This window comes from Mustela nivalis (assembly GCF_964662115.1).
Source record: "Mustela nivalis genome assembly, chromosome: 1".
In the NCBI taxonomy this organism is placed as follows: domain Eukaryota; kingdom Metazoa; phylum Chordata; class Mammalia; order Carnivora; family Mustelidae; genus Mustela; species Mustela nivalis.
In genome coordinates this window covers 12,284,631-12,297,449 of record NC_139020.1, presented here as the reverse complement: position 1 = coordinate 12,297,449, position 12,819 = coordinate 12,284,631, and the positions used below count along the sequence as shown (strand labels likewise).

General features: G+C 47.6%; 1 protein-coding gene across 2 annotated transcripts in view; it reads left to right on the top strand.

The window, feature by feature from the left end:
* Nucleotides 1–12,819, top strand: part of HUNK (hormonally up-regulated Neu-associated kinase) — a 98,565-nt gene that overhangs the window by 64,963 nt on the left and 20,783 nt on the right. For both annotated transcript variants that reach the window (XM_082723828.1, XM_082723829.1), the window contains exons 5-6: nt 4,072–4,199; nt 10,984–11,119. In XM_082723828.1, the coding sequence (XP_082579954.1) occupies nt 4,072–4,199; nt 10,984–11,119 (264 nt within the window). The remainder of the gene's footprint in view (nt 1–4,071; nt 4,200–10,983; nt 11,120–12,819) is intronic.

Here is a 12,819-nt window from a genome sequence, read left to right as displayed (position 1 = left end):
GTGATGAAGCCCATCATGTTGATCAGGCACTGAGTCTGTACCAGGCCCAGAATCCAGTACTTTCTGTGGCGTAGTTCATTTGACCCTCATACAGCCTGAGAAGGAGGTACTGTTGTTACGAATGTTTTGTAGAGGAGGGACCCCGGATGAGACCGCGGGGTTCTCTTTAATGACTTGTAACTATTTATGCTGATGATAAAATTCTCCAAGCGACATGAAATTCTGAGAGTCGGTTTGGTAAAAGAATCGGTTTTTATAAAAACCACTCGCTCCATGGAGTTGGACTCCTCTGCCTAGGGTCACCAGCACTGTCTTTAGAACAAGCATCTGTTTCCTTTATCTGGGGTCTCAGCCAGATAATGGAGAAAGGTGGTGACCGGAACGTCTTCTTTTGAAGCCATTTGGTGGCAAGCAGATGTCTCAAAGACACCTTGAAGAAAGGAACTTTCTTCTTCTTCTTTTTAAAAAGATTTTACTTATTTATTTGAGAGAGAATGAGAGAGCATGAAGTGGGGAAGGGTCTGAGGGAGAAGCAGACACCCCGCCGGTGGAGTGGCAGGGAGCCCGATGTGGGACTCGATCTCAGGACTCTAGAATCATGACCCGAGCTGAAGGCAGCCGCTTACCCAGCTGAGCCCCAGAAAGAAACTTTCATAAAGGCTTTAAAGTTGGTCCTCATGTTACATATTATGTCCTTCAGTCGGATTTCCCTCCATGATGACCATAATGTCCTGCCTCCTACAGAATGTAGCACTATTTTATTTTCCCCACCTGTGACAGGAAGCTCTATGTCCCCTGAAGACAAAGGGAAATAGAAAAGGTCATAGGGCAGCCTTCTTCAAATTGGAGTATCTTATACTGTTCTTAAAAGGGAAGAACATTCTTGGTAACTCCTGGCATTGACTTGAACTCTTTTTATTTAAGAGTTGAGTTCTTTATATTGACTTGAGTAATTTATATTTTATTTAAGTGTTGCTTAATGTACTTGAATGTACGCTACACAAGATTAAACTCCTTTTGTGTACTTCCCTGCACAAATAAAAACCCCAAACTAATTTACAAATTAAATTTAACCAAGACTGAAAGAATCCCCAGATAGCCAAATGGGCAGCATTAGACGGGTGCCGTGAGAATAGAATTGCTCTAAGAGGTCTGGGCATAATTCTCCTTGCTGGGCACAGGCGCTCTGAGCTGCTCGGCCCTTTGCTGTGTGGTAATTCAACTCTCCCCCCTCCCCCATTTTCACCCTTCCAGTGGCTTCCAAACCTGATCTTGCCTCTGAAGCACCTGGAGGGCTTGTGACAACCCACAGCCCACAACCACAGCCCTATCCCCAGAGATTCTGGGCGGGGTCCCAGAATTTGCAGATCCAAATTTCCAGGTGATGCTGTGCACGTTGGGAACTCCCCCTCCCAGAGTTCATTTCTGTTCCTTCCTCATTAGTCTGTGATAATAAGAGTGCTGTATTTGGGCAAAGGTTGTGTATTTGTAAACACAAATGCAAAAGCAAGCTCGGAAATCCAGTGTGTACTTGGTTCTAGGGTGGCCATCCGATGGCCTTGGTTGCGACTTGTAGGATGTATATCGCCAAAAGAAACTAAAAAATAGAAGCCCTGAAGATGTGTCCTCTATACTTCAGTTTGGGAAACACTATACCCTTGGGTATTATAAAACATTTACCTGTTGGTTCGGGGACTGATATTGTGTAAGTACGAGGCTTTTCAGGTCTAGGTGTGAATATGAAGACCAAGACAAAAGTGCCCAGACGCGAGCAGGGACAGAGAGGACCAGTCTTGTTCCACAACCAAAGGGGAGAAGAGAGAGACTGTGGCTTAGTACGGGGATGCCTTCCTCGTGCCTAGAGTTGCCCTGAATGGAATGAGCTGCACTGGGAAGGTTGGAAACAGCGGTCTTGAAGGCGGTTCAGGGGTCCCCAACAAGAACTCTGTGGATGTTCTGGGAGGGTTTCCTGTTCTAAAAGCCACGTGTCCAAGACTTTTCGAATGCAGAAATTCTACAGCTGGGTCGGGGGGCGGGGGGTCTTCTTAGTTTTCTCTCTTGTTGGTCTCCAAGAATCCTCCCAGCCAAGATGTTTAGCTCTGGCTCAAACGTTTCCACGATGCAGCCTTGCAGGATGAGTCCTCCAACGCGTTACCAGCCCTAGTTCTCCATCCCGGCATCTTCAGTTCTGTCACCATTCCCACCATTGGGCCTGCTTGCCAGGTTTGGGGACAACTTGGCACATTTCCTTCTGATGTCTGTCACTCACTAGCCTTTCTCTCTCTGGCCTGCCTGTCCCTCTCGCTCAGCCGTCGAGAGCAGCCTGCCGATTTACTGCCCCAGGCTCCTGCTCCCCATTCTGAGCCCCTAAAAATCACTTCATACCAGATGACTGCTCTCCAGATTGTCTGGCCGTGAACTTGTATTTGCCCAATATCTATTCCTGTCCCGGGGAGGGCGTTCCACCAAACACACAGGGAAATGCTGTCTACATGGCTCTGTGTACGCCTGGTTCATTCTTGTCTCTGGACCCTCTCTGCCCAGCTTACCATCCCCATCCCAAAGACGCAGAAGCTCACTCAGATACTCACCCCTTCCCCAAGAGGCCACCTGTCTTCAAGTATTCATTAAAGACCTCTTTCTCCCTTAATTGAACACCTCTATGGTCAGGAGCGGCAGAGTTTCTTAAACCCCCTGCACATTCATCTCTGCTTGAAGAGATGGTGCTTAAGTCACCTGTTGACTTGTTGACTGTCTGTTCCCACAGTCTAAGATGGCGGGGCCTTGTCTGGTTCACGGCTGCCCAGTACCTCTACCACTGCCCGGGGCAGAGAGCCGGCCAGCAAATGTCTGTCGCCTGGACGTTTATGTATCTCTCTCCTTAACTCCACTGTGGGTTGCAGAGGAGGAACTGGGTCTTAAGGGTTATGCCTGCAATTTGAGAATGGTTTCTGGCTGGAGCCCGTGGGCTCTGTACCTGCCATCATCGGAGCACTGTAATTCGGAGGTGCCTCCGTGGAATTGGGCCCCAAGGGTCTTTGTTTCAATCGGTCTCATTGGATTTTTTTTCACTGGAAATCCTATTGCCTGTTTTTAAAACATAGTCCCTCGGGCCCTTTTGAATGCTTGCGACCTCTTGGCGAGGCAGCCATTTCATCCCCATCAGGAAATCTCATCAAAATGATACTGGGTTTGCACATCAGGAAAATAAAAGTCCTCCCAGAAGATGTTGCCATTGGCTTTGGATATGAGCAGTTAAGCCCACTCAGAAGGTTTTCCGACCACATGGGAGCTACAGGGGCCAGGGCTCAGGGCCAAATCTCACAATGAAGAGTGGTATAAAAAATAAGAGCGGAGACAAACCATAAGTGACTCTTAATCTCACAAAACAAACTGAGGGTTGCTGGGGGGAGGGGGGTTGGGAGAAGGGGGGTGGGGTTATGGACACTGGGGAGGGTATGTGCTTTGGTGAGTGCTGTGAAGTGTGTAAATCTGGCGATTCACAGACCCGTACCCCTGGGGATAAAAATATATGTTTATAAAAAAGAAAAAAAAAAGAAAAAAAAAATAAGAGCGGGAAGGAGACACTCCCCCCCACCCCCACCCCCTGCCGCCCGTGGAATTCTCTAGTTACAGGCGCAAGGAACAACAGGCCAGGCTCCACCTTGTGAGCCATCCTTGGAAGACCCCATAATGGCAAGACTACTTTCCCTCATGTTAGCGAGCATGTTCACTCATGCTAGCATGTTCCTAGCATGCTTCTGGTATTTTCCACAGAATTTCATCTGGACTTCCTTCCAGAAGGAAGGACATGGTTTCCCTTCCTTAGGGGGCAGCTCTAGAAGTTCCTTAGCCTCCTTTGATCTCCACAGTCCATTGTCCAAGTCTTCTCAGGCGAGCTTTTACCCATGCCTTTCGCTTTTGCTCCTTCACCGTGGTTTTCTAGAAATAAGGCCTCTTGAGGCCAGCATGAAAGTGACGGGGCTGAAACTTTGCCAAGCCTGTGCCCTATTTGTCTTCCCCTCTCGGGAGCCTCATTCGGGTCTCATGCTTTGGTGTCTCTCTCTTTAGAGGCGTGAACATGTATGCCATGTTGACCGGGACCCTGCCTTTCACGGTGGAGCCTTTTAGCCTGAGGGCTTTGTACCAGAAGATGGTGGACAAGGAAATGAACCCCCTCCCCACCCAGCTCTCCGCAGGTAAGGTGCCCGCTGCTGTGACTCCCGGGTTCCAGGACTTGTGTGCCTATCCGATTTGGTCTGTCCATGAAACCAGTATTTACTTCACAGAAATGGTATCAGGCCTTTTCCTGGGATTAAACTCTGACTCAGGGGTGGTTGAGTTTCCCATGGCTAAGCCACTCTTTGTCTCACCTTGGTCCTTTTCTTCTCGGTTATAACTCTAACCCCCAACTTCCTCCTTCCTCCTTCTGCACAAAACACACTCATCGAAAGGATCTTGGAAAAAATAATTGCAGCCTTGATTGTTTTCAATCTCACCATATTATAAGGTTGTCTTTGAAAAAAGCATTTGTAATCACATTTCTATTGTGCTTTCCTCGGTCAATTCCCTGTAAAGAAATACTGCTTTCGTTCAAATTTGGTCTGTGATTTGTTTTGCTATTTGAGGTTTGGAGCCTGGTCGAAAGTTTTTAAATATATGTAGTTTCAGTGACTTGATTAGACTGAATCGTCAGGTGTGTTTGGCAAGTACTCTCGAATTTCAGGTGGTTCACGTTTCAGTAAATGGGTCGCCTTGAGATTTGGTTTCAGATCCAGTAAATTAGCACAGTTCGTTCCTTTGTTTGGGTCACGATTCACTTCAAGTTCCTGGCTTCACGTTGGCCCTGGCGATCATTTAATTGGCTCCTTAGAATAAACAATAAACTCAGCTTCACTGAGATAAGGCATGTGACCAACCAACAATAAAAAAAAGTAATTATTTCAACTTACAATACATGGTTTAAAATATAGAATTTTTATTTTATCACTGTTAGGTATTTTTTCTCTTGAGTTTGTAAGGCATCCATGAAGCTGACCTTGAATTTATGCTTGCCAAATGGAATTCAAGCTGAAATGTGTTCCTGTATTTAATGACCTAATTTGGTCTGTACTTTCCCCTTGGCTAGGGAGGGTAGAATCTCTTTGTACCCTTATGTCTAGAAAAGGCAGACAGAGCTCACTTTGGATCCTGTGGAGACCCTAAGGACCTAGAGAAAGGCTTCTCGTTATTTTAGTCATGATAGGCCGGGCTGTGCTGCAGTAACAAATAGCCCCCAAATCTCAGTGGCTTCAGACGACAAAGACTTCTTTCTCCTTCATGCCACAGATCTGCGGAGAACTGAATCCAGAGTTGGAGGATTCCACCCCTCCTAGTCAGTTGGGGTCCCAGCCTGCTGGAGCAGCTACCATTTCAAACATACCAGGTCCATGTGGAGGAAGAGAAGTCTAGATCATATCTTGTTTAGCAATTAAGTCTCCCACCAATGTGCTTTGTAAAAGGGATGGGAAAATACAACCCAAGTGTGTGTCTAGGAGGCAGAAAATGGGTAACATCTGTTGAACAGCGTGAGTGTGAGCCATGGGTTGAGGGAGGAGGAGCAGATGGTTTGGCCCATGGTCCCTGGGATGGGCTGTGCCGCAGGACAAGGGCAAGTAGCTCAGCAGTCCAAGAAGTCAGTCTCCTGACTTTAGAACTGACATTGTTCTAAATGGTGGTGCCATCTGTTAAGCATCCAACTCTTGGTTTCGGCTCAGGTCATGATCTCAGGGTCCTGGGATCGAGCCCCGTGTTGGGGTCCCCCGCTCAGCACAGAGTCTGTTTGAGATCCTCTCTCTCTCTGCCCCTCCCTCTCGTGCTCTCACTCTCTCAAATCAATATCTCAACCTTTAAAAGGCAAAGAACCAACACCGTTTTAACCCCAGTAATTTTACCCAGACTTAGCAGGCTGGGCTCTGAGTGTTTTCTGATTGTGGAAATTAAATTTACCTTAAATAAGTAAAAGCTCCACCCTGAAGGTGTTTAAAAAATAGTTCAGAAGAAATTCCAAAGAAGATATATTAGAAATGTTCTGAGCAATTTTAGCATCATTGGGGTTGGCTCCTGCTCTGAGCAGACAGCTTTGACTTTGGCCTTAAGCTCTGTGTGTGCTTTTTAAAGATCTTCACATTCCTAAGGGACTTTGTTGTCTTGACTTGTCAAGCGTGAACAAGCAAGAATTGCATTTCTTTCTTCCTCTTCGTCTTTTTTTAAAAAAAGATTTCATTTATTTAAGGGCATCTGGGTGACTTAGTCGGTTAAGCGTCTGCCTTTGGCTCAGGGTCCAGGGTCCTGGGATCGAGCCGTGTGTTGGACTTCCTGCTGGGTGGGGAGTCTGCTTTTCTTTTTTTCTTTCTTAAAGATTTTTTATTTATTTATTTGACAGAGAGAGAAAGAGAGATCACAAGTAGGCAGAGAGGCAGGCAGAGAGAAAGAGTGGGAAACAGGGTCCCTGCTGAGCAGAGAGCTCGATGTGGGGCTTGATCCCAAGACCCTGGGATCATGACCTGAGCCAAAGGCAGAGGCCTTAACCCACTGAGCCACCCAGACGCCCCGGGAGTCTGCTTTTCTGCCTCTCTCTCTCTCTCACTCTCTCTCTCTGTGAGAGGGTCAGGGGGAGAAGGACAAGCAGACTCCTTGCTGAGTGTGGAGCCCCACACAGTGCTCAGTCTCAGGACCCCAAGGTCATGACCCGGACCTAAACCAAGAGTCAGTTGCTCAACCGACAGAGCCAACCAGGCTCCCCCAAAATTGCATTTCTATATTTGATTTTCCAGTTAAGGAATCCAGACTCCTTCCCTAACCTTTTTTTTTTTTTTTTAAACTATTGGGATATATAAGTATTTCTCCTCAACAAGGGCACATGCCAGCTATCAAGCGTGGTGTTTGCTCAGGGAATCTAGGCTGCTGACTTGGGTTGTCCAAATGTATGTCTCTGGAAGGCAGCCCATAGATCCGCCCACCTGCTCACGGATGGGACTTGACCCCAGCCACTGGGGCCCTGAGCTCCGCGCTGGCTCTCTTATCTTGTTTACACAGTGAAGGATCCCAGTTTTGGAGATGAGCCCCTGGCCTCCTGACAACCCCCCATTTCTCCAGCCCTTAGCCTTTTACACCCTGCCGGGTTTACCCCTTCTTCCCAACCAGCCTGGCCCACCTTCCTGTATGATACCATGTGGTACCATCTCGTTTATATCCAGAAATACTCACTGTCCAGCAACAAGAGTAGCTGAATGGCCAGATGTAAGTGCTTTTCACATTATCCCTTTGTTCTCATCATAATCCTGCAAGGTAAGTACTCTTAGTCCCAGTGTATCAGTGAGGAACCTGAGTCTCAATGAACTTACGTAGCTTCTCTGTTTTTGATTTTATGTCTGCTCAACTCCCAAACCTGGGTTTTCCTCCTCGACTGGGCTGCCTCTCTCCCTTTATTTTACTGGGTATAAGATGCTTCCCTTCCCCCCAGATTTGGGGGAATTATTTATTATTGCTTTTATATTCTGAGTAATGTCAGAACTAGGATGTCCAGATGTAAATATGCCAGTTTCATTAAGTCTCTCACCAACACCCTTATTTAATTAATTTTTTAAGGATTTTATTTATTGATTTGAGAGAGAGAGAGAGCGAGAGAGAGCGTGTGTGCACAATCGGGAGGAGGGGCTGGGGAAGAGGGAGAAGCAGACCCCCAGCTGAGCAGCAGACGCTCAACCGACTGAGCCCACCCAGGTGCCCCTCACCAATGCATCTTTAATTTAATGACTCTGTCACTTATATCTGCAATGATCTCTATCCATCGACTGTATTGTAGTACTCTTTTTTAGATTAAGTTGGGAGCATTTTTGCTGAGTTGGAAGAAAAAAGACAGTGTTACTGCTTTTGTGAGTCCTTCAAGCCTGCTTTCGAAGAATTGCCCCTCATCTCCACCACGTAGCTTGGAAACTGAAGCTTCTGGGACCTTTCCAGTTCTTGCTTCCAGACAGTCTCTCTTGGCTTGTTGGCACTTGGCGCATCACAGCGTCAGGAATGCCTTTCATGGCTTACATATTTTTCAGACAGCTTGTCTTTACATCTCTACATCTCAGTGATGGTGCTTCCACATTCCAGACAGTCATTTCCGAGCAGGAGAATTTTGTACCATGAAGTCAGGAAAGTGAAGCCGAAGGGGAGGTGTTCCCAGTTGCAAGGGAGATCTCTGAGAACCCAGCGCCAACGGAGATCTCTGAGAAGGTCCAAAGGTCATATAACTTGTTGCTTTTGCCTTGGAGGTGGTAGGGAGGGAACTTCGAGTGGGGATAGGACTCCACTCGTGTTTGATGGGCTCCCCTTCTACAGAAGGTCCCGTGGCTGTGTCTGTGGCCTCTAGCCCTTTCCCTAGGTACGGTGTCAAGGTGCTCACACACATTGGTCCAGACTATGGAAAGCAGACGCCTCCCGGAGGAAAGTAGGTTTTGCACCAGAGAAGTGTGTGTTGCATGTGATATGGGGCTCAGAGAGAGAGCTTTCTGTGTGGGTCATCCCTACCCTGGGGCCTGAATGGAGACCCCAGTGACTAGCTTAGAAGAGCGGAGAGCCATGAGAGGCTGTGCCCGCCATGGCTTTCCAGGACAGTGGAGAATTTTAATCCCTCTTGCTCATGAAACATTGGGATTTTCAAGATCATTAAGACAAACTTTGGAGAACTCTCCTGATATTTTCAAAGTCCTTTTTGGATAGGAACGCAATGTCGGTGATGTCCAAAGAAATAAAATTCATCCGTAGAGATCAGAACTCAAATTACTTGTGCTCATCAGCAATTTGCGAAGATGGAGAGCGCGTGGTTCTGAAAATAGAACAGAAACACACATCCAGTCTGTTCTTAGCATTTCTGGTTAATCATACTCTGAAAAAGCCTGGTGGTAGCCTTGCTGTACAGGTCCTTTGAGGGTAAGCTACAGAGATGTCTCAGAAACGTTGTGAACTCGCAGCCTCCACATTTCAATTTTGGAAACCCACATCTTTTTTGTTTGACCCACAGACAACCCTGATCAGGTATCCAGATGACTCTTGCAACGTTGGGGAGTGGAGAGAAGGGAGCTAGAGGTTCTGGAAAGAGGAACTTTTTTTTTTGCTTGTTTAAAGAGATCTTGCTTTTCATACCACTGAAGAATATTTTAGGAAAGTTTTATTTGGAGACCCCACTATAAAACTCAGAGTATTAAATGTTCCTCATGTGCGAGCTGGTGTCTGCACTTATTTTTACCCACGCCGTTCTTAATGAGAAACAACCTTCTGGTGACCACACCAACTGGATGAGAGCCCACTGGGGGGTTACCGGTGGCATGACCAAGTAAAAATTGTTTCTTTCTTTCTTTTTTTTTTTTTTAATATTTTGTTTATTTATTTGTCAGAGAGAGCAGGAGAATGGACAGAAGCAGGGGAGTGGCAGGCAGCGGGAGAAGCCAATTAGGACTGTGTTCTGGAGTCTATTACTTGGTATACGGGAAATTGAATATTATAGACAAAGCTATGTAAAAGGATATTTTTTTGTAGTGCCAAGATGATATGACCATGCTCCATAAAAGAAGGAGCATAGAATGAAAAGAAAATAGTAGCCCCACAACTCAAGCAAGACAGACCATCTTCATTTGGAAGTACTCCCTGGCATTTTACCCATATGTGGTCATGTGTATTCTGCTAGCAGTCCGGGAGCCTGTGACCTTCCTGTGAATTATACGCATGTTCTCCAACATCATGCCATTGTCCCACATTGTTAGAATCTTCAAGGTTGCAAATACTTACTTAGAGATGAACCAGCTTCCTATCCTTAGTGCCCGGGGGGACAGCAGGTGCTCTGTTAAAAGCTCATCTAATGAAAAGAGACCCAGGGCTTTTGAAAATCATTTTCGCCTGGGATGGAAAGGAAAGGGGGATGGGAGGATCGGATAGTTTGTCAGTTGCTTCTAGTACTCTTTTATTACATACCACGCTCAGCGTAGCTGATGTGACCACAGCCAACTTTGGTCGGCTGCAAAATAAGGACAGCCTTGAATGGCGTACATCCTGCCCAAGCAGCCCCTTCATTTTGAGGGAAAGCACAAAAGGAAGGGGCCCATCAAGTAGACATGGGTTTACTGGAACTTTGCACACAAACGAGGTGTTTAAAACTTGGGTGACTGTTAGAGAGTGTTCTTACACTTTTCCCTCAACCTGGCTCTCGGATCGGGTTGGCTGTGTGGGGTCTGGCTGGTCTGGGCACCGTGTTGTCCGTTCAGAGTCTGGGAACTAAGTGGGCAGCCAAGTAAAATGCCTTTAAAAGAAAGGACCAGGGGCACCTGGGGGGCTCAGCTGATTAAACGTCTGACTCTTGATTTCAGCTCAGGCGTGATCTTGGGCTTGTGAGATGGAGCCCTGCGTCTAGCTCCATGCTGGCCGTGGAGCCTGCTTAGGATTCTCTCCCCCCTTTTCCTTCTGCCTCTCCCGCACCCTAAAAAAAAAAAAAAAGACCGGAAAGCAAGCAGGACCTCTCTTGGTGTCTTGAGACTGTGTGTTACATGGTGAGGGGGCAAGTTAGAGGGTATAATTTAGAGTGCCTTTACCCCCTGGTTCTTTTCTGAGTACTTACTCAAAAACCCACCTTGAGGACAACCATTTTCTCTTTACTTGCTTTTATCCCTTCAAGCCTGGAAATAGAACAGCTCTTGGGCTTATCTTTAGAGACGGGCTGCGAGACTGGAACACAGGCTGTCCTGGGATGTGCAGGACGCGGGGAGACCCGAACTGGTTCTTGCTTCACCGTGTACTCTTGGACAGATATCTTAAGCTCTTGGGACTTGAGGCACCCGGAGATCCAGGGAATGGACCAGTGCTGGCCGTGACTCAGGAGAGGGGGTGGACCACCTGCCTTGAGTCTTGGGGGCATCTGTGTTCGGCCTGTAACATGGGTATGTTTGCCCAATGTCTTCCCAGGCGCCATCAACTTCCTGCGCTCTCTCCTGGAACCAGATCCTGTGAAGAGACCCAATATCCAGCAAGCACTGGCGAACCGCTGGCTTAATGAGAATTACACGGGCAAAGTGCCGTGTAACGTCACCTATCCCAACAGGTAACCAAATACACACAGAGTGGACCCCTTCTCAGGCTGGATGGGGCTGCCTTAGGAGCCCTGAATCCTTCTAGACAGGAAGCGGTAGGTGATTTAAGGAAAAGCTGTGTTTTCTCGTGGCAGCCCACCCCCCCACTCCGTGCCCGCATACCCTCAGCACACGAGAGGAAGTGTAGATGGGGCCATTCCATGTGGTTGTGCCGAGCGTGCCCGGCTTGCAACACCCAGCAGGGGTGGGTGGAGGCTGGAATCCACACCACAGTCCCCTTGTCAGACTTGCCCAGGCGACTTGCATCTTCAGAGTGGCCCCTCCTTCTAATTCACATAAAGGGACCATTAGGACTAGCTGTGGCCTGAGTGAGTGTGTGTGTGTTTGAGTGCGTCTGTGAGGGTATCTGGTTGTGTTTGAGTGTGTGTGAGATCCATTCCCGAGCCCTCCTGCCAGCCTCAGACAGAATGCAGTGGGACAGTCCCTCTTGCCATTCAGACTGCCCCTTGGGCCCTTCTGCTGCTGCCTCTTTGCTCCGATGTGGAGTTCCTGCCTAGAATGTTGGGGGCAGGAAGAAAAGGCAGTAGAAGGAGACAGTTGCTTCAGGCCATGTTTCCCTGTGGACTTCCTGTGAGGGCTTCCCCTTCACAGCTTCCAAGAGGAGAAGGCTTCAGGCGAGGCTTGCAGGCGGGGAGACCCTGAGGGGCACCTCCACACACGTCTCCACTGTTGCTGTGCTGACTACAGATTTGAAAACTAGTACAAGAAAACATTGCCTTGTGCTTTCTGCCTACTCACTGGACATATTGTTAACTTCCCCGAGTAAAGGCACAAGGCCCCTCACCTTGGTTTGTTGTCAGCAAACATGAAGACCACATGGGTCAAATACCTTCCAGGCCTGAGACCCACGCTCTAGGGCCTGGGCCTGGTCACTCTGGTCTGAAGCCCAGATGCTAATGAAGGGGTACAGATATTTTCAAAATGTTCAGAAAATTCTAGAAACATCCATCAAGCTGTAAGAAAGCTGTCACACTGAGTTCTCCAAATTGGATGGGCAAGCAGGGCTCTGTCTTGGGGAGAAAGTTCCTAAAGAATTTAAGAGGCCACGGTAGAGTCTGCCTCTCGTGCTACTGAGCCAAATTTACCCTCCCTGTGGCTGTAGATGAGGTGGTTTCACTCCATAGTGATCTAGAATTCTAGCAGTTGACTCTTGAGATGTAATTTAAGCAAAGTCTAGGTTACTTAGGTTACCAAGGGAATCTGGAAATAGATTGCTGGTTTCCAACACGAGCTCCACTTGGCCGGTATCTGAAACAGACACCAGAAATATTACCTCAACGTGAGATGCAAAACAAAGCCGAGGAGCCATGCCTCATTACCTGTGCTTGTGGAAGACGGCAGCATGCAGGTGTGCTTTTCCTTAGAGGAGGGGGTGCTGGTGGCAGCCACATGAGTCATTAAGCTAATGTAATCACTGCCTAAATGAGCGTAATCAATCCACTCAGCATGGCAGCTGTTCAGAGGAAGCAGCGCTGGTATTGGAAATCCAGTCTCCCCCACCTCCCATCGTCACTGACAAAAAATCATACCATGGCGTCTCATACGATAGTTTCCCACGGGTGGTAGTCAGTATTTGTAAATTCAAACTTAAATGCAAGGATCCTCCACTGGTTTTTGCCAGGTGAGCAATTTTTTGCTTTTGGACTTGGGT